Source organism: Achroia grisella, unplaced genomic scaffold (genome assembly GCF_030625045.1).
Source record: "Achroia grisella isolate CSIRO2021 unplaced genomic scaffold, CSIRO_AGI_Agris_v1 utg540, whole genome shotgun sequence".
NCBI classification, from domain to species: Eukaryota; Metazoa; Arthropoda; class Insecta; order Lepidoptera; family Pyralidae; genus Achroia; species Achroia grisella.
This window is the reverse complement of record NW_026712925.1, coordinates 1,010,709-1,029,384: the sequence shown is the minus strand read 5'-3', so window position 1 is coordinate 1,029,384 and position 18,676 is coordinate 1,010,709. Positions and strand designations below refer to the sequence as shown.

The following is an 18,676-nucleotide window of genomic DNA, read 5'->3' as shown; positions in this document are numbered from 1 at the left end:
CTGAAAATAAACAAACATACCGCTTTTCTACGATACTTCACTCAAGCTAGTGTTGGCCTAATTTTATTTCTCGAGCTTTACTTCTAATGCAAAAATGTCTTGAAAATGACTTTAATGATGTCAATGAAAACTGACTATTAATGAGACATTCGATTCACAAGACACGTATGAAAATGACTGTTTCAGTATGAAAATAATTTTATTCAGACTCGAATCATAATTCAAAAGTGATTACTTATTGATAATAATATTTGATTAAATACCTACACCAATGAGTAACTGATTAATTAGCAGATCATAAGATATTGTAATAATAGTCCTAGACAATTCACTCAATGTAATCTAGTTAAAAACTAAGCAGAGCTTGTACTATGTGCAGATATTTATTATTAAACTGATAATGATTGATAACAAACATATAATCATGAATGGCTAAACTGCTAGACCACCAGAGTTGATAAAAGATAAAATTTAAACATTCTAAGAAACGTTCCAGGGCCAACCCTATCGTCAACCCACGTGCGGTCAACATGAACTCTGAACTACCCTAATACATTAGTTATAAGCTTTGCTCGCCACATGGTGAAAACGCTTTCTCTGCTTTCCCAATTAGAATTAATTTGCATAACTAATGATTAGTGTGTACATATAAATTGTGGGCCTACAATATTCATCAAGATAGTAATGATTAACCTTGATAGTCATTGCTAGTGTAATTAGGTGTGCGACAACGATTCATATATTTACTACTTCTAAATGACTAATGTAGTCATTGTAAGAGTCGTTAAATTTATGTAATTCGAATAGCGAACAAGCTGATGACTCCCCTGATGGTAAGGTAACCGTTGTCTATACGGACATTGTCATGATGTGTATTGGATTATGATGTTATCCCTCACTGCCTTCTCACTCACCCTTGAACCACCGCTGCACTGAAAAACAAGCTGCCGGGACACCTAATGGCAGCAACTATCCGCTTATACATACAATCCTGAACAGCTAATTAATTTTAATTAATCAATGAATAATAATTCTTCTTCAATCCTTTTGTGTTATGAATTCATTAATTAAAGAAAGAAACATATTAGCCATAACAATATCGACTTAGTTTGCAACAGTGTTCCAGGAAAGGGAAGGGCATGAGACGTCTGGCGAACTGTCGATCCAAAGCTAAATTACGCAACAGACATCAAAACAGAGTAGATACACTTATATACACTTTCCAATACATTTTTGTGTAATATGTGATATTGTTCCCAACCTTCCAAAAATCGAAATGTTTAATATTACAATGAAATCTACTTATTACATATATTTGACAATTAGTCTTATTCTAATTTTACTGCAATCTTAAACGGTCTTATAAAGGAATGTATAAAATTCAAATCAAATACTATCTATTCTAATAAATTAAATGTTTAGATGCTCTCTCTAGTTACAGAATATAAAAATAAAACCTGAAATAAGTCCATCTAAAATCATCAATCATAATTTGCCACGCGCGAGTTCTTGGCTTATGTCGCGTCGACCCTGAACAAGATGCTAAATATAGTACAGCAGCCCTTCTGTAATGCCCATTGACGATAATTCAAGCGATGTTTGGATTTGCACACTTGCACAACGTTCTGTGCAGTTTGCTAAATAAACGTTCCATTCGAGCAGTAAGAAAGAACGAGAATGAAAGACCAGCTATTCATTAATACCTCCTAATCTTCAATCAATAACATTCAGTCTGTTGTTTCAGTAGCAGTGTGAAGTTTTATTTTAATCTATAAAACCTATGTTTTGTATTCTGGAAACTTAGCTATCGCAATAAACACTTTCCAGACATCTTTAAAATATATGTACCAGTGCAAGAAGAAAACTGTTGATTACTGTAGTTATAATAGTCTAATATAGAAAATGCTTATAAAGCTTATATTATGGCTGAAACTCGTATCCCAAAAAGCTCGTCAATTAATTCCTATGGTATAATTTTCATGATAAATTATTATGTAGTATTATTTTATATGTGCTATGATACTTATAACATTATAACAAGGATTTATTATCAGCGGTCAAACTTTACTTAAATTTTTTTCCCATAATATAACAGATTCATTTATTCCCTTTCGCGATCTGCTCTTGTTTTTTTGGGAGTGGTTTGTAACCAATTTGGTCTTCTGGGTCATGAGGCCAAAAAGTCGGCCGATTTATTGGATCCAAAGCCTGATCAGGAAATATTTCGGCATACATTTCCATGGTCATATCTTCAAATTTCGGTAACGCTTTAATTCTTGCTAATTCCTTATTTGCTCTGTTAAAAAATGTAAAAGAATTCCTTTTTTTACAGGCATTCTTTATGATCTTACTGATAAGAGATTTGTTATATAACTAATAGACGTACCCTACATAAAATATAAAGTTTGAATTTAATACAAGATACTATGCCACCGTAGCAACTGCAGACGCAATCTATATTGATGAAGAATATTAATAAATATATGCAAATTTACCCTTCAATCTGTTTTTGTAGTTCAGCACAAAAATCTTTAATTTCTGGCTCCAGTGACTTCCATTGCTCATCCACAGAATTAGAAAGTGTGTCTTCGGGTACTGGCACCTTGAATGCGTCGTACTGTGACTTCAATTTATCAACTAGTCCCTTAACTGGTACTAATTTCTGGTACTCTGCCCAATTTATTTTTGGAGGTTCAGATGGATTTTCTTCAACACTAAAGTATATAATACAATTAGATGTTATATGGTTAATTACCACTATGTATTATTTGATACGTCTTCATGTACAAAATCACCTTATCACAACATCCCAACTTAGTACCTACATTCTAAATTATCTAGTTTATGAAGCTACTTTCGCCAAACGAAATTCGAAGTTAACTATATGGTATGTAGAGTTATATGTCGATTTTGTATAGTCCTTACATGTCAATTGAATGGCACTAAGTATTGATTAATTATTAAGTAATATGCATAATAGTTTTCAAATCAGAATTAAACAGTATCCTCATAGAATGATTCAACTTTTGCAACGTATATTCCTAATGTACGCTAACTCGTAAAATAATGTATATTTACCGCCGCAAATAACTAACTGATTTTGCTTTGAAGGCTAAAAATTTGCCCTTCTGATCAGGTGATACCCGTTTCTCTAATTCTGTCCAATTTATACTTGGTTTGGTGAATCTTTTTGCCATTTTACCTGCCAACTGTATTAATAATATGTTGTAATGCTAAATATGGTGTTCAGATGTGAAGTTACATATGTTATGTACACTGTCACGTCATGTCATCAACATGTCATTTTATCGAAGGAAGTTTCAAAATAGAGATTGTAAGAGACCCGAAATAACAAACTGTAACATTTTGAGACTTAATATAATTGTATTGTATCTTAAATCCTCAATTATATTAATAACATTATTGAATTATATCAACGTTATTTTAATAAAGTCCAAGATATTATATTAAATTATTTAATAAATAATGTAAGAGATTCAGAGAGTATAAGACATTCCAAGAATCATATTACTGCACTGGGATTGAAATGCTTTCACTTCAGGCATTAATAAGCCGATTATACCACATGCGATGTCGAAGACATTACACAGACATGCAAAATCGCGTGCAAAGATGTTGCTAGTCTCATGTTCCGTAGGTCGGGAACCTTATCTAATTACCATATGTTGACTGAACGATTCGATGTAACCCATTAAAATCTTTGCAATTATCGACACCACATATTTTATAAAATTAAATAGAAACTCTAAGTTTTACTTAATTACCCAAGTACAGGGTACTTTTCATATTATCCGCAGATATATCTATACAGGTTTTTTTTAACATACTGATAATGATTCCTCTCTTTATAAATAAGCTGTGTCCGAAACTAGTATATTGAGCCGACTTCTATTGACGATAATTAAACGACAATAATAAATAAAAATTTTCCAGGCAGTTTTCTCCTCGTCACGATTTTATGATTTTATTATATGTAAAGATAAAGAAATATGTACCTATGCTTTTGTGTCAATGATAATTGAGAACTGAGGTACTGTACAAAATTTCCCTATTGCATGTATTTAATATTTTCATATATTCTCTTTTCAAACAGGCTGCAATTTTTTTTTATTTTATACATAATGTTCATTGGATAGAATAAAATGGTTTTCGAGTTTGTTTCGCCATAATACAAATTTCACATTTAAAGTTGGTTAAAAATTTTTCATCTATGTTTATACCAGTTGCCAATTTTGATAATTTTAACAAAGATTCATTTGACGGATGTCCCATTTTAAAATGCCACATACTTGTGTTGTCTTTCTTTGTTGTATATAGTGACATATCTTTTCTGTCAATAAATGTTTCTAAATTTATGACATATAATCCTTCTGCTGTTCTTTTACCGTGTAGGATTGTTTCAGAATCTTTAGTAATAATTACAGACTGATCTGAGAAATTCACTTCACCGCCATTATTTGTTATATTGTTTACAGATAGAAGATTTTGAGTTAAACTGGGTACGAACAAAACTTTTTGCAGTATTATATCTCGACCAATTATTATACCTTGACCCCGTGCCATCATAGTTTCATCATTTTTAGCAACACTGATCTCAGATTGAATTTCTTGAAAATCATGTAGTGTATCTCGGTTGTTTATCATGTGAATTGAACAACCCGAATCCACTATAAATTGTATGCTTTTCTGATCATTTGATATTTCTTTTGATAGAAAGGTAACGTGTTTGTTATCCTTTTGATATTTATTTACAAATTGTTTTTTATCTATACTATAGTTGTTCTTCTTTTGAATGTGGTATTTCCGAAAATAGCAATTAGCTTCTATGTGATTTGTCTTTTTACAAATAGAACATGGTTTTGTTCTACATTGCTTCGCATTATGACCCATGCGATTACAATTTAGACATTTTACAACTTTCTGCGTCTTAAAAGCAGTAGTAGTTGTATTCATATATTCAGTTTTATTCAGCCTATTTTCTTCCGTTAAAAGTCGACTTTTTAGGTTTTTAAGGGTCTTTTCATCTGTTTGTGTTGATTCCCATGCAGTAATAAAATATGAGTAGTTGTCTGGTAATGAACTTAATATTTTTGATGTTATAACTTCGTCATCCAATTTTTGTCCAAGTTTTTTTAGTCTAAAAGTGAGATTTTCTATTTCTGACAGATATTCATCAATGTTATGACTAGGTCGATATTTATAGTTGAAGAATTCTTGTAAGATTTGACATTTATTACGTTCTTCTGAACCATCATATAAACTACAGAGATTGTCGAACATATCTTTTGCATTTTCACAATTTAATAAGTGTTGTACATGTTTTTTATCAATAGATGTAATTATAATAGCCTGAGCTTGAGCATCTTTTCTTTCCCAGTCGCCATCTTTTTTCAATTCATTATTGCTTGCTATTATTTCAAATAATCCTTTGGCTTTTAGTATTATTTTTATCTCGAACTTCCAGATATTATACGATTCATTATCTAACTAGTCTTGTTATGTGGTCTTCGTTACTATCACCCGATCTCGCCATTTTTAATGTTTTTAATTTTAATTATTATATTTTATGTAAATATTAATATATTTTATATTATTTGTAGTTATTAGCCCATAACCTGTTGAATTGGGAGATATTCCGAGTGAAAATGATCTAGATTTTAATGGATATTCTTAATAAAATACGAACATGATGTTAAACGTAACTTTTAATCTATCAATATATTTTTTTAACAATGACAGAATTTATTACTCAAATACAATTATGTATATGAACCTCTATGTTCATTCAACATACATGACACATTATTTTTGATATGATTTACATTACATTGTAAATATTATTCTATTCATTTGAGTCTTATGTATATGATATTTAGAAGTTAATTTCTAACAAAATTTTAAAAATCTAATATTGTTTGATAAGAGTAACAGCCTTTCTTGCTCATGGTTGAATCTACAATCCAAATATGGCGGTAGAATAAATAAATACATTATTCAAGAGACATACCTACTTACTAGTATGTTTATCACACTAGAGATTATATTCATTTTTATTTGATACTACAATTTTTTTTGGCGAATACTACTAAATTTACCAACTTTTTAATACTTGACCCTTGATTTAAAGCCTTTTACCTTACCCTTGGCCGATGATAAATCAAAGAATTGCCATTAACAGACCGAGTGTTTTTATATCGCCATGACGTATCAGATAATATTAATCATTCCGCGATAAGATAGCGTCTGATATTTTGGGTAAGTTTGCAATAGGTAGGCACATGTTGAATTATTCAATTGGTGTCGTTACTGTGATCAGTGTGCATGCATGACGGTGGCCACGCTTCCTGGAACAGTGAAAAAGTATTAGGAACATTACTAACGCGATCCGGTTTGCCGTGTGATACCAAAAGGTAGACTTATAGTCGCAGTTATATCTTATCTACATAAGTTCGTAATAATGTGTAATAGAATTGTCAGGTTTTTTCCGTCCACGTGATATACCTAATTCGTCATATAATAGGTACCTATTAAGTGATCTGTGAATTTGACCGTTTAAAATCAAAATTAAATATATCAATACATTGGAAACAGTTGTATAGTTGAGTGAGTTTTATAATACAAAACACAGAACATAAATCGTTTATTTTAGCTACTTTGTGTCGACTTATATTAAGGATTATCGCTTGTTACAGTTGAAGTATCTAGAGTGATAACAGGTATGTTGCGAATAGATACAAAACAATGTAAACAATATATACCTAATACTGTTTCAAATTACGATATGTGCGTAAAAAATATAAATTCAAAATTGAATCGCAATTTTCATTTTTGCTCATTTATATATATATATATATATGTTTTGTACTGCTTAATAATAAATAATTGAAACAAAGACAAACAATGAAATATCTTTTAATAGTTTGCTAATATTAATTAGAGACTGATTACATACTCATAATGTGAAAGCATAAGATCCATGTAATTAATATTTCAAGGAATATCTGAGCTAATTGTATTTTAATTAAACACATATGATCACAATTAAAACAATAAACTCGCCCTTAACATAATGTAAACGAGCGACAAATCGTCACTCCTTTTCAATTATTAGGGGAGTATAGTCGCGCGAGCGTATCCGCCGGATATTGGACAGCAATTTTACGTTTACCTTCAGAAGCGCCGAATTCATGCGACGACATATTTACTGTATCACCTAAATAATTCTACTAAACTTGAGCCCGGTCACCGTTCTGACAAGATAATCTCGATCTTGTTGAGACAAGAAATAAAGTTCAGTATTTTTTTTAATCTCTGTTATATCAGTAACACGTGCCTATGAGAACAGTTTCCGCCGGATCAACTCGTTACAAATGAAAGTGTTAACTAATGCCGATAGCTTTGATCCGATATTAGTAGATACGATACGAGGAACTGGGCGAGGTGACATAAGAACTAGTGCGAGTAACTATATTTATAATGATTAAATAAAAATAAATGTAATAAACAAATACAGTTTCTTTATTTTGACAATGGGTAATATAAACTGACTTAACCACGCTGTAATATCCTCATTTATTTAAAATTATGTATCCGTAGGTACTTAAGGTACAGAAAATACCTGATAAGTACATATCATATTTGAATATCAAGAAATCTGTACGTTAGATAAGAAGCAGATAGAATGTGGTTTTTATTAGATTTTATTAAGATTAAAAGATCGAGTTATTGTTGTAATATTCATATTTAAAATTAAAGAATAGTTGTTTTTCTATAGTTACTTAGTTAATAAGTAAGTTTCGAAGGGTTCTTTAAATACATCTGAATATCCTTTATTTTTCTAATAGAATCTTCTTCTTCTTTCTTTAGCCTGGCCTTGGTCCCATTTATTTGGGGTCGGCCCGTCTGGTCAGTCTTCGCCAGGACGTTCTGTCCTGGGTCGTCTGGGATGTTATTTTGGCGCTTTTTATATCCCTCTCAATAACGGACATCCATGTGAGACGGGGTCTGCCGCGTCTTCTGGGCTGGGTACTTATGTCAAGCACTGTTCTTGTCATGTGGTCTGATGGTCGCCGCATGACATGACCGTACCACCTTAGGCGGCTCTCTAATATCTTCTCCTGTATGGGAGTCACCTTAAAACTACCTCGAACGTGGATGTTTTTGATGTGATCCACCATTGTTATGCCACCAGCCCATCTTAGCATTCTCATTTCTGCGACATTGAGTTTCTGCTCTTGGTGCTTTTTCAGCGCCCAGCATTCAGAGCCGTACGTCATGGCCGCACGCACTGCCGCTTTATATACTCTGCCCTTGGTGCGAATGGGCATTCTTCTATCGCAGAGTACCCCAGAGAGCTCCCTCCATTTCATCCACCCGGTATTTATGTGGTGAGTTATATCTGCATCTATTGTCCCATCACTACATATAATCGAACCGAGGTATTTGAATCGGTCGGTTTCCTTTATTGGAGCATCCTGCAGATAAATGGTGTTTCTGCTGTTGGTGCCACTGAAATTGCAGTGCATGTGCTCGGTTTTCTCTCTACTAACTCGCAGTCCAGCTCTTTCGAGTGCTCCTCTCCACTCTTCCAACCTTTGCTGTAGGTTATTGGGATCTTCACTGATGAGTATGATGTCATCAGCATAGAGAATATCCCAGGGTGGAGAACGCTGTAATTCCGACGTGAGGTAATTTATTACGAGGTTGAAGAGCAGGGGACTTAATGCTGAACCTTGATGGACTCCGACCGTCACATCGAACTCATCACTTATTCCAGCTGGGCTTCGCACTTTAGTTTTAACGTTGTGGTACATGTCCTTTACCAAAATTATATAGTGCTCCGGTACTTTTTGTGCCCTCAGGGCATGCCAAATAAGCTCTCTTGGTACACGGTCGAAAGCTTTTTCCAAGTCGATGAATACCATGTGTAGATCGGTTTGGCTTTCTCTATATTTTTCCATCAGAATTCTGATCGAATGTATGGCATCAGTAGTTGACCTTCCTGCGATGAAACCACATTGATTATCAGTCACTTTGGTAAGCTGGAGTAGTCTGCTGTTAATGACTTTTTCCCATATTTTGAAGGAGTGTGATATGAGCTTTATAGCTCTGTAGTTTCCACACAGTCTGATGTCACCCTTGTTCTTATAAAACGGGATCAGGAGACTCCTTCTCCAGTCATCGGGCATTCCGTCAATGAGAATTCTGTTGAAGAGTTTTGTCAGGAACATTATACCGGTACCTCCTAGTTTCTTCCACAGTTCAACAGGGATATCATCGGGCCCATAGCCATGTGTTTAATCGCCGAGTGAACCTCTTCGGGTGATATGCATGGAATCGGGCCTTCCGTAGCATCAGTGGCACTCAATGAGGAAGTAGCCATTATTATTGCTAAAAGTTGCATATAGATGGCGTGATTGGTATCGATGGAATTCTTCATAGTTTTGCAAACGTTTTAAAAAACAAAACTGTGTTTTCAAAAATGTTTAATCAATTTTTAAAAAGTTATATATACATGTTAAAATGAAATAATGCGTTTAGAAAAGTAATTTTCATATATTTACTCATTTTGTTATTTTCCAGTACTTAATTACACTTTAATCAGTGCTAATATGGGGCTCAATGTTTTCAAAATGCTTTCATAGATGGCATTGTCGTCATTTGTATCGGCCTAATTAAATGTCTTTTTTATATTTTCCAATAATAAGCACTTAATATATTATTATTGTAAATTAAACATATAAAAATTTTTTAAGTAAATTAAAAATAGCCGAACAAGCAAGTAATAATATTTCCAATAATACTTATGTATGAAGTGTTGTCATATTATAAATAAATACATGTATTATCGATTTTTTTTAATAATCGATAACAGGATTTTATTACGCATTATTCGATGATGCTTTTAATGAGTCGTTGTGAACAGTAATTTTTCATTATTTTGTATTATAGCAGTGTTCCGTTTCAAAGAACGGAATATAGTAGTACATTATTAGTGTCGTTGGTTATTTGCATTTGTACTGAAAAATCGATTACATAATAATTTAAAATATCGAGTACGAATCGTAGTTGTCTTCGAATACTGGCAACTGGTAAGATTAAATTAGTATTTAAAAAAAGAGAGAAATCGATCCTAATTCGAATATCATAAAGTTGATTTTCCTTTCTCATTAATATCATAGCAGTTTGTTTTTAACTTGCGTATGACTCTGTGGTATGATGTTTAACGTGTATTGTTATTGTACGGTGCATACATTTCAAAAATTATATTTTAATGTAGGTACATACATTACTTTCATACATTTCAAAAATTATATTTTAATGTAGGTACATACATTTCTTTCATACATTTCATACATGTCAAAAATTATCTTTTAATGTAGGTACATACATTTCTTTCATACATTTCATACATGTCAAAAATTATCTTTTAATGTAGGTACATACATTTCTTTCATACATTTCATACATTTCAAAAATGAACTTTTTATGTAGGTACATACATTTTTTTCATACATCTCATACATTTCAAAAATTATATTTTAATGTAGGTACATACATTTCATAAATGTCAAAAATTATCTTCTAATGTAGGTACATACATACATTTCTTTCATACATTTCATACATTTCAAAAATTATATTTTAATGTAGGTACATACATTTCATACATGTCAAAAATTATCTTTTAATGTAGGTACATACATTACTTTCATACATTTCAAAAATTATATTTTAATGTAGGTACATACATTTCTTTCATACATTTCATACATGTCAAAAAGTATCTTTTAATGTAGGTACATAACACCCCATGTCAGACCCCTTGTATTTGGAAGAAACTTAAAAATAATGCCAAAAATATTAGATGAATATATTTTTAATACGAATATTGTTTTATTTTTGTTCATCAACTTTATCCCTCACTAACAATACTAGTAGTAGTACATAACCTGGTTTATACCGCTAAAGATATTGAAAGATATACGAGTAATTCAGAATGTTTGGCGTGAAAGCGAGACAAATAGACAGACTGAGTTACTTTAGCATTTATAATGTTTTTAAGAATATCGCTATTAAAAATAAGGGTTGGTGAAAGACGGGTGAAAATTTAGGCGTGTATGTATTTTCAATGTAACATTATAAATAAAAAAAAAATTGTCCATAATACAAAAAAATATTTTTTCGGGGTAGGCCACCCCTATGACTTAGGGGTATAAAAAATAGATAACAACCCTACCTCAGACCTGGCAAGTATACATATCAATTTTCATCATGGGAGAAATATGGCAACTAACACTGTGATACAAAATTTATATATTGTAATACACTACCTCTAAGTAGATATATATATATATAGCGGCGCACCCGCCGGTAGCCTCGCGCTGTTGGCTCGTTGCTAAGCAACGGATACCCCGGTAGCGGTTGGGCAACGGGAGGCCGGCGGCAGTTGGTCGTTGAATACCGCACGCAGCGCAATAGTCTTACAACTTATTTTAATTATTTTTATGACGATCCAACAATATAAGATATAGCGGAATTCTCATTAGGTAAAAGAGGGGTACATCGTAGAATACATGAGGTATATACCAGTAAATTAATTGTAGCTAAAATCAGTCTCATACATATAACGATTGAAATAAAAAAACGTATAGCCCGATTTTGATACGTACGAGTATAAACGTATCAAAGTCAGGCTATACGTATAGCGCAGACGCGTTACAACATATCAAAAAAATAGGCATGGAATGTAAAATAAACCATAACATAATAGGTATATACATTGGCACATAAGCCATATCTGCAGTGTCGGCTAACGATATTATACCTACACATTTACATTGAATCTTGAATCGTCCCTAATGATGTACACGATACAGTAACCTACATATCTATTATATACATATCTTTGCAAAACAGATGTCATGTAGCTGAATTGACTGCCATCTATTTTCATGCTTTGTTACTAAGCACCCACTAGTAATCCGAACTGCTTCAGATCTAGCGACATCTAGCGGCTACGGCGGCGAAATAAAATAGCCCGAAGAATAGCCCGAGTTAGGAAGGAACCATTTTCTTGTATGGGATGGGGTATCTGTATGTAATATTATGTTATCTGTGGTAGCATGTATTTCGTAGAGATCTTCACTTGGGAATGTTTCGTTAAGAAGTTCAGTGTAATACTCTCTCCATCGTTCGTTGATATCTTTGTTTGATGTGAGGAGTAGGCCTTGTTCGTTTTTTATGTATTTAATGGTCTTTGTATCCCTGCTGTCTCTGTGGCGCTGTTTTGCTACTCTGAAGATTTCTTTGTCGTTCGTGGCTGTTTCCAATTTGGCGTAGAAGTCATCATCTGACATGGCCTTCGCTTGTGCTACGGCTCGTTTTGCATTCTTCTTAGCGTCCTTATATGCTTTGCGATCGGATTCATCTTTTGTTGTTTGCCATTGCTTGAAGAGGGTTTTCTTGATATGCAAAATCTCCCTAATGTCTTCTTGCCACCATTTTGTGTCCTTTTTGCCAAATATGGGGCCTTTTGATACCCCTAGCCATTGTTTGGCTTTTTGGTTGCAGAAGGATTGGAAGTCACTCCATATGTCATTAGTAGCATTCTCTTGTTGTGACTCAAGGTATTCTGCCATATCTTCACACATCTTCTGTCCCTCCTCCCGCTCAAGTTTGTGCCAACGTATTCGCGAGATCTTCTCTTGTTTCACTTTTGTTGGTTTTGGCATTATAAATTCAGCGACCAAAATACGATGTTGTGACGTGAGCGGTTCTCCGGGGATTACTTTGCAGTCCCTGAAAGTCTTTAACCGGGCCCGATCTGTTAATATGTAATCTATTTGTGTACATGCGTCGCCGCTTTTATACGTAATTAGATGTTCGGTGCGTTTAGAGAAGAACGTGTTGACGATTGCAAGGTCGTGTGTTGATGCAAATTGCAGGATGCTCTCACCTTCCGAGTTCGTATTGCCATATCCCCAGTTGCCATGTATTCTTTTGAACATGGATGTTGTACGTCCAACATGCCCGTTTAGATCGCCGCCGATGTATTTCGATTCTGTTGTCGGGATAGATTGTAGCAGATCGCCTATCTCATTCCAAAAAATTTCTTTGTCAGCTTCTGAGCAGCCGACTTGTGGTGCATAAGCGCATATGATGTTCATGCATGGTTGGTCATCAAGAGCGAACTTAATTGACATTAATCGCTCGCTTATTCTGTTTACCTCAACTATGCGATCTTGAAGGTCCTTATCTACGACAATTCCAACTCCATTTTGTGGTCGTATCCCGTGGTAGATAAGTTTAAAATTATGCCCGATGTTTCGCGATTTAGACCCCCTCCATTTCGTCTCTTGAATGCAACAGATGTTGATGCGTCTGCGGTGTAGTACTTCGCTCAGCTCGGCGCTTCGTCCTGTCATCGAGCCCACGTTCCAGCTTGCGATGCGCATTTTTGGTATTTGAGTGGATGCTCTGATGACATTGCCGTCGCTTCGGGGGTACGCCCTAGTATTTGCTGCAGTTCCTTCACTTGTGTCGTCGCTTAAGGGGTACGCCCTAGTAGTTACCATTCTCTTATTATTTGTACTTTTCATGACCAGAAGTAGGAACATTGGCTTATAGTTTTACGGCCGGTTGCCACCTGACGCCAAGACAGTAACCCCTCTTGCTGACTGGGGCTTGGGATGCCGCCGTTGACTGTTGGGTTCTTCCGCCGCCATCCCCGACATGACGTCCTGCCTGACGCCATTACCCTTCACAGGCCCTTTCTCGGTCTACTACCAAGTTGCCCTGCGGAGGTGTTTCCTGTTGGTCCGCGAGAGGTATTTTATTTCCCTCTTACCCTTTAGTGTTATTTCTAACACCAACGAGCATTCCCCGATCCGCCACCTGGGGACGCGTTCTTTAGGGGTTACAGGCTCCCCCGAGAATTTATTTTTCTAATAGAATGCTTTGGGTATTTTTCATTGTACTTAGTTTGATAATTCTCTTATCTGTAATGTATGGTATATTTATTTTACGTAGAAATGATAATAATACAATTTGATATCACAACAAACAACAGTAAAACTAAAACTGATTACAATTCGCTAATCATTTATCACACAACTCCGTCTATATTTGGATATTACTCAATATTTCCTACAATTAGTACTTACCTTTCAAACTAATGCAGGCCACACACGCTGTGATAAGCTGCTACAGTTGTAATCCGATCGAAATGCAGATAAAACGTAATTTATATAATTATATCAGATAATTAACTAGAACTCAATAATTAGGTATATATTATAGCTTGTAATAAAATGGTTTTAAATAATCTGTATTTCATTTTATGTTGACAATTATATATAGGTAAATATTCTTAATAAAGGCATATGTAAAAAAACAAGCTTTAATAACCAAAAATTTATTGAAATTTAATTTTACCGTTGTAATAAAACACCACGACGATTAAAGCAAAATTAAAAATATAAATTTAAGTTATCTAATACGGGTTACACTAGAAAAAAATTTGGTTAGTGCTATTTTCCAAAACGACCAAGTTATTGAGTGAATGATGATAATAAACAACACACATACACACATTAAAAATCATTAAAAAACAGCCTAATTATACCACAAAACATAAATACATATCGGACCAACAGAAGCTATCTAGCTAGATAACAAAATAAATTACAAATATCGACAAGAAGCGAAAATCAATCGAGCCTTCAACGGAGTTTATAAAAAACAATCGCCCATAGAACAAGTTGATACATTTGAAGAAGAAAAACTGGTTTATCCCCTATTCTGGAACGGATCTTGGCTTTCGACACGAAAACTAGTAGCGCTATCGCTCACTTTTTTGTTCAAAACAAGCTAGACAGCAATATAGACTTTAATAACAATATCGTTTCAAGTTCGTAATTTAAGAGCATTCTTGGTTGCGGTTAGTGAAGCCCTATTGTAGCCTGTACATAGATGCTATGGTCTATAACATGATGAGCTATGAAGTTTTACTATATAAAGAAGCTTCTGAATGTTCATGTACATATTTTTTACTTTTCATTTCTCTTAAGTAGTCCTTATAATTAATTCTTAATAGTCATTTGCTATTGAGTCATTGTTGATTTCATATAGATGCGTACACATACATAAGGATTCAGTTTTTTTTAGTTTTGTTGTTATTCGTATTCTAAAGATACATAAATCATTAATATATTATTTATCCATATATTTTTTTCATAAAAGTTAATATACACAAATACTACTAAAGAAAATAATCTCGGCTTTCCACGGGTACAGTTATATAATAGTAAAAACTACATTTTGTTTTATTAATGAAATAATTTGATAATGCGGCTTTCTATAGGTGATGATATTTAGAAATCAAATCTATAAAGAATTAATTATTTATAAAGTGTATCTTACGTTGGTTTTGTCATTTTATAAAAATCCCGAAAAATAAGATGTACCTGTAGATATATGTGATTTTTTAAAAATGCTAATTTGTTACAGCCCCAGCGCCATGAAGCTGGAGTGGGCAGAAAACGAGTCAGACTATGGACTTGAGGAGGCCGCCTTCTACGAAGGAACAATGTCAGCCGCACCACCGCCGCGAAAGCATGTCTCCTTCAGTCTGAGACTTGATTTGGTTAGTAATCAGATGAAACCTTTCAAGATTCATTAACGAAAAACTCGGAAAATAGACTTGCTATTTTCCGACCATCTGCTGTCGTAAGGCAGATATCTATACAAAATGCAATTAAAGTTGTTTTGCAATTTGTAATAATAATATGAACAATTAATTTATTATGACCTCTCATAGATAAAAAAAGCTCTAAGTTATTTTCAAGTACCTTATAAAATATTTATTATATTAAATTATGAATGCCGTCATAAATATTGAATATTCTAATGAAAAAGATGTACTATAGTAACACCGGATTACATCAAAACATTTGATTAGTTGATGCTATTGTATTAAATATAAAAGCACTCAACTTTCCACCAGAGTTTGAAATCTATCTGTAAACAGGGTTAACCAACTTTACAATTGTATTAGTAAATATGCTTAACAACTAATTATGACTATTTCTTTTGTATTAGATAGATAGAGTTCATACAGTACACATTTTATTACGCGAATTAAAAAATCGACAGTAGACATCGGTTATATAAATGATACGTGTATTTTAAACTTCCTGATCCTTAATAAGGTCTTGAAATAGATGAATGACGATGAATAATAATAATGCCATCTATTATTGAGTGAAACCTAGTAGAAAATGCATCAGGTTGTGATCAATACTTCCCCTTAACCATTGCAAACTAACGACCGGAAATTCAGGTATTAGAAACCTAAGATGTACTTTACATCTCTTTATTCATTAGAAAACCTGATAAGACTAGTTCTATATAAAACAGCAACCTATCGCTAACTTAGCGATAGTAAAGTAGATATTAAATTGCTAAGAATAGAATACATATATTCCTTATATGTACTTTATATAAATTAATGTGATAAATACATAAGTTTATTTACAAATTACGCGGAACATATTACCCACTATTACATTGCCAAAACAGTTTAATATTAATCAGGTTTTACTTCACTTATTCTTTCTCTTATGAATTGCACTTTGCGCTAGCCTCCGCACAACTTGGGTATAAAAGAATATGTAACACTTTATAGTCTTATTCTTTCTTAACTTCTTAAATTTATCGTTTAAATAAAATAATTTCTGTATTTTAAGAATGAAACAGCGGGTCTGGCTTCACCGTCCATTTCTATATAACTTCTACTAAATAGGTACTTTCTACTACTCCAGTAGTACATTTGATGAAAACAGGGTTTATGTGTTTCCTATTACTCGCCTTATTACAACTATAATTGTCGCAAGTTGTATATCCAGTTCTGTTTTCCAACATGTAAACACTACATGCATCTCTGTAATTGAACGGATAATGATAGGTATGTCATTTCTACTCAGTGGTTTGACCGATGTAAAACGTCTGCTTCTATACTGCTATGAACTAGATTGTAAACTCATTAAGTAAATTGTCCATTTTCTCAAAGAATTAGCTACGTTTTTTATAAACTGGATTGGCAAACAAGCTGATAGTCCACCTGATGGTAAGAGGCTACCGTCGCGATGTACATGAATAGAACAATCTGACCTTTCTACCGAAATACAGCAAACATACAAAGTATGCTGCATGACTGCTGAAAAAGGTGAGTTTGAGGTACACATACCCATGCAGACGACTTTTTATAAAGTCTACTTCGGTTAATCTCTAACGGGTTCAATAGGTGTTGTTGGCAAAATATTAAGTAGTGGGTATCAACTGCCATTGTAAAATTTTTAATTTTTACAATGTAAAATAATGGTGTAATACGAAGTTTTCACCAGGTAATAATTGAATTTCATATTTTCCTTCTTCTTCTTCAATTCTCTGCAATTAAATAATGTGATGGTTTTGTTTTGCTCACTAGATTTTATAATACTACAGATTAAATTTTCTAACACATCTACACACTCTTAGACGAATTTACTAATAAGTTAACATTACTTAAATGTAATTGTGAAAAATATAAAATATGTATTAAAATGTAAATATGAACTATATACTATTTGTAACAAGTACACTAATATTACACGAAATAATGAGAATTATGTCTAACCTGATTTGAAGAATACATTATTTCAGATTAACCTAATGGTCATTAGCTAAATATTAATAATATTGTTCACCCCTTTGCTTTACGCGACATTTTATAGTACACAATCATAATGGGTCTCTAGTAATAATTTGAAAGTTATTTATGTTTAAATATAGTGGTCTCATATGGTAGGGTGTGGTGTGCACCGGATGTGCAAGCTACCGGACCGTGTACAACTGTCTCGTCCTTTTTGATACGGCGACACCGCCTTTGTTTCTATCTGTCATACATCAACACAACATCATACAGTAGTATTGAAACATTTGTAGTTGTCTCAATAAAAAGAACCGCTAATTGCATTCTGATTATAAACCATTCTAGATTTAAATAAGTAAGTCCTAGAATAGTTGTGTCCACTGTTTCGTGCGTGTACATTTGTAGACGTACATTGATAATAAATGAAATTATACCAATAAATAATATACATTTTCGACGCTATATCTTATTTCATTAATAAATAACTAGTAAATTGTAGATATCAAGAATTTTAGCAAATAATTATTTGTCCCGTTTGAATTTTATCCTCTTTGTTAACATAATTATTTATCCTGTTTGTGGTGGGGTTCTTTTTTGTTGAGATGGTGAGTTTACTAATAAATAATATATACGTTTACTTTGTCTAATAATATATTTACATGTCAATCAAACAACAAATTTTGACAACAACTATTATAAAAAACGTAATCGGTGAGGAGGCCGTATATACACCTAACAACCTGCAACCACTTAACACACTAACCATGAACCCTTAATATACAAACGTATAATTTTCAGCTTATAACAATTTTACGGTTTTGTTATATATGAAGATAAAGACTATAAAAGAGTTTGGTTGTTATATGGTTCTTTATTGTAATAGTAAAAAACGATATCTATAGCACATTTCATATAATTTTCTGATTTTTAGTACGAATTACCATAAATAACATCTTTAGTAAG

General features: G+C 33.1%; 3 protein-coding genes across 4 annotated transcripts in view; 1 reads left to right on the top strand and 2 right to left on the bottom strand.

Annotated features, from left to right (window-relative positions):
* Positions 1–18,676, top strand: part of LOC131847552 (ETS-like protein pointed) — a 159,661-nt gene that overhangs the window by 16,141 nt on the left and 124,844 nt on the right. For both annotated transcript variants that reach the window (XM_059197133.1, XM_059197131.1), the window contains exon 2: positions 15,532–15,667. In XM_059197133.1, the coding sequence (XP_059053116.1) occupies positions 15,542–15,667 (126 nt within the window). In that variant the 5' untranslated portion in view covers positions 15,532–15,541. The remainder of the gene's footprint in view (positions 1–15,531; positions 15,668–18,676) is intronic.
* On the bottom strand, positions 1,702–3,201 carry LOC131847553 (ATP synthase subunit d, mitochondrial-like). Its single transcript, XM_059197136.1, has 3 exons — positions 3,079–3,201; positions 2,496–2,714; positions 1,702–2,296 (listed from the first exon to the last, which is right to left on the bottom strand). The coding sequence occupies exons 1-3, from the start codon at positions 3,195–3,197 to the stop codon at positions 2,098–2,100; spliced, it is 537 nt and encodes a 178-aa protein (XP_059053119.1). The 5' UTR covers positions 3,198–3,201; the 3' UTR covers positions 1,702–2,097.
* On the bottom strand, positions 7,905–13,640 carry LOC131847747 (uncharacterized). Its single transcript, XM_059197395.1, has 2 exons — positions 12,205–13,640; positions 7,905–9,225 (listed from the first exon to the last, which is right to left on the bottom strand). The coding sequence occupies exons 1-2, from the start codon at positions 13,638–13,640 to the stop codon at positions 7,905–7,907; spliced, it is 2,757 nt and encodes a 918-aa protein (XP_059053378.1).

Excerpts from the sequence above, each read along its gene's own strand:
- LOC131847553 (XM_059197136.1), bottom strand. The coding sequence starts at position 3,197 with ATGGCAAAAAGATTCACCAAACCAAGTATAAATTGGACAGAATTAGAG. Across the intron at positions 2,715-3,078 it reads TCAGTTAGTTATTTGCGGCG|TGTTGAAGAAAATCCATCTG; the intron begins GTAAATATACAT and ends TATATACTTTAG. Across the intron at positions 2,297-2,495 it reads CTACAAAAACAGATTGAAGG|AGCAAATAAGGAATTAGCAA; the intron begins GTAAATTTGCAT and ends ATTTTTTAACAG.
- LOC131847747 (XM_059197395.1), bottom strand. The coding sequence starts at position 13,640 with ATGTTCCTACTTCTGGTCATGAAAAGTACAAATAATAAGAGAATGGTA. Across the intron at positions 9,226-12,204 it reads ATCAACGAACGATGGAGAGA|AATTCTCATTGACGGAATGC; the intron begins GTATTACACTGA and ends ACTCTTCAACAG.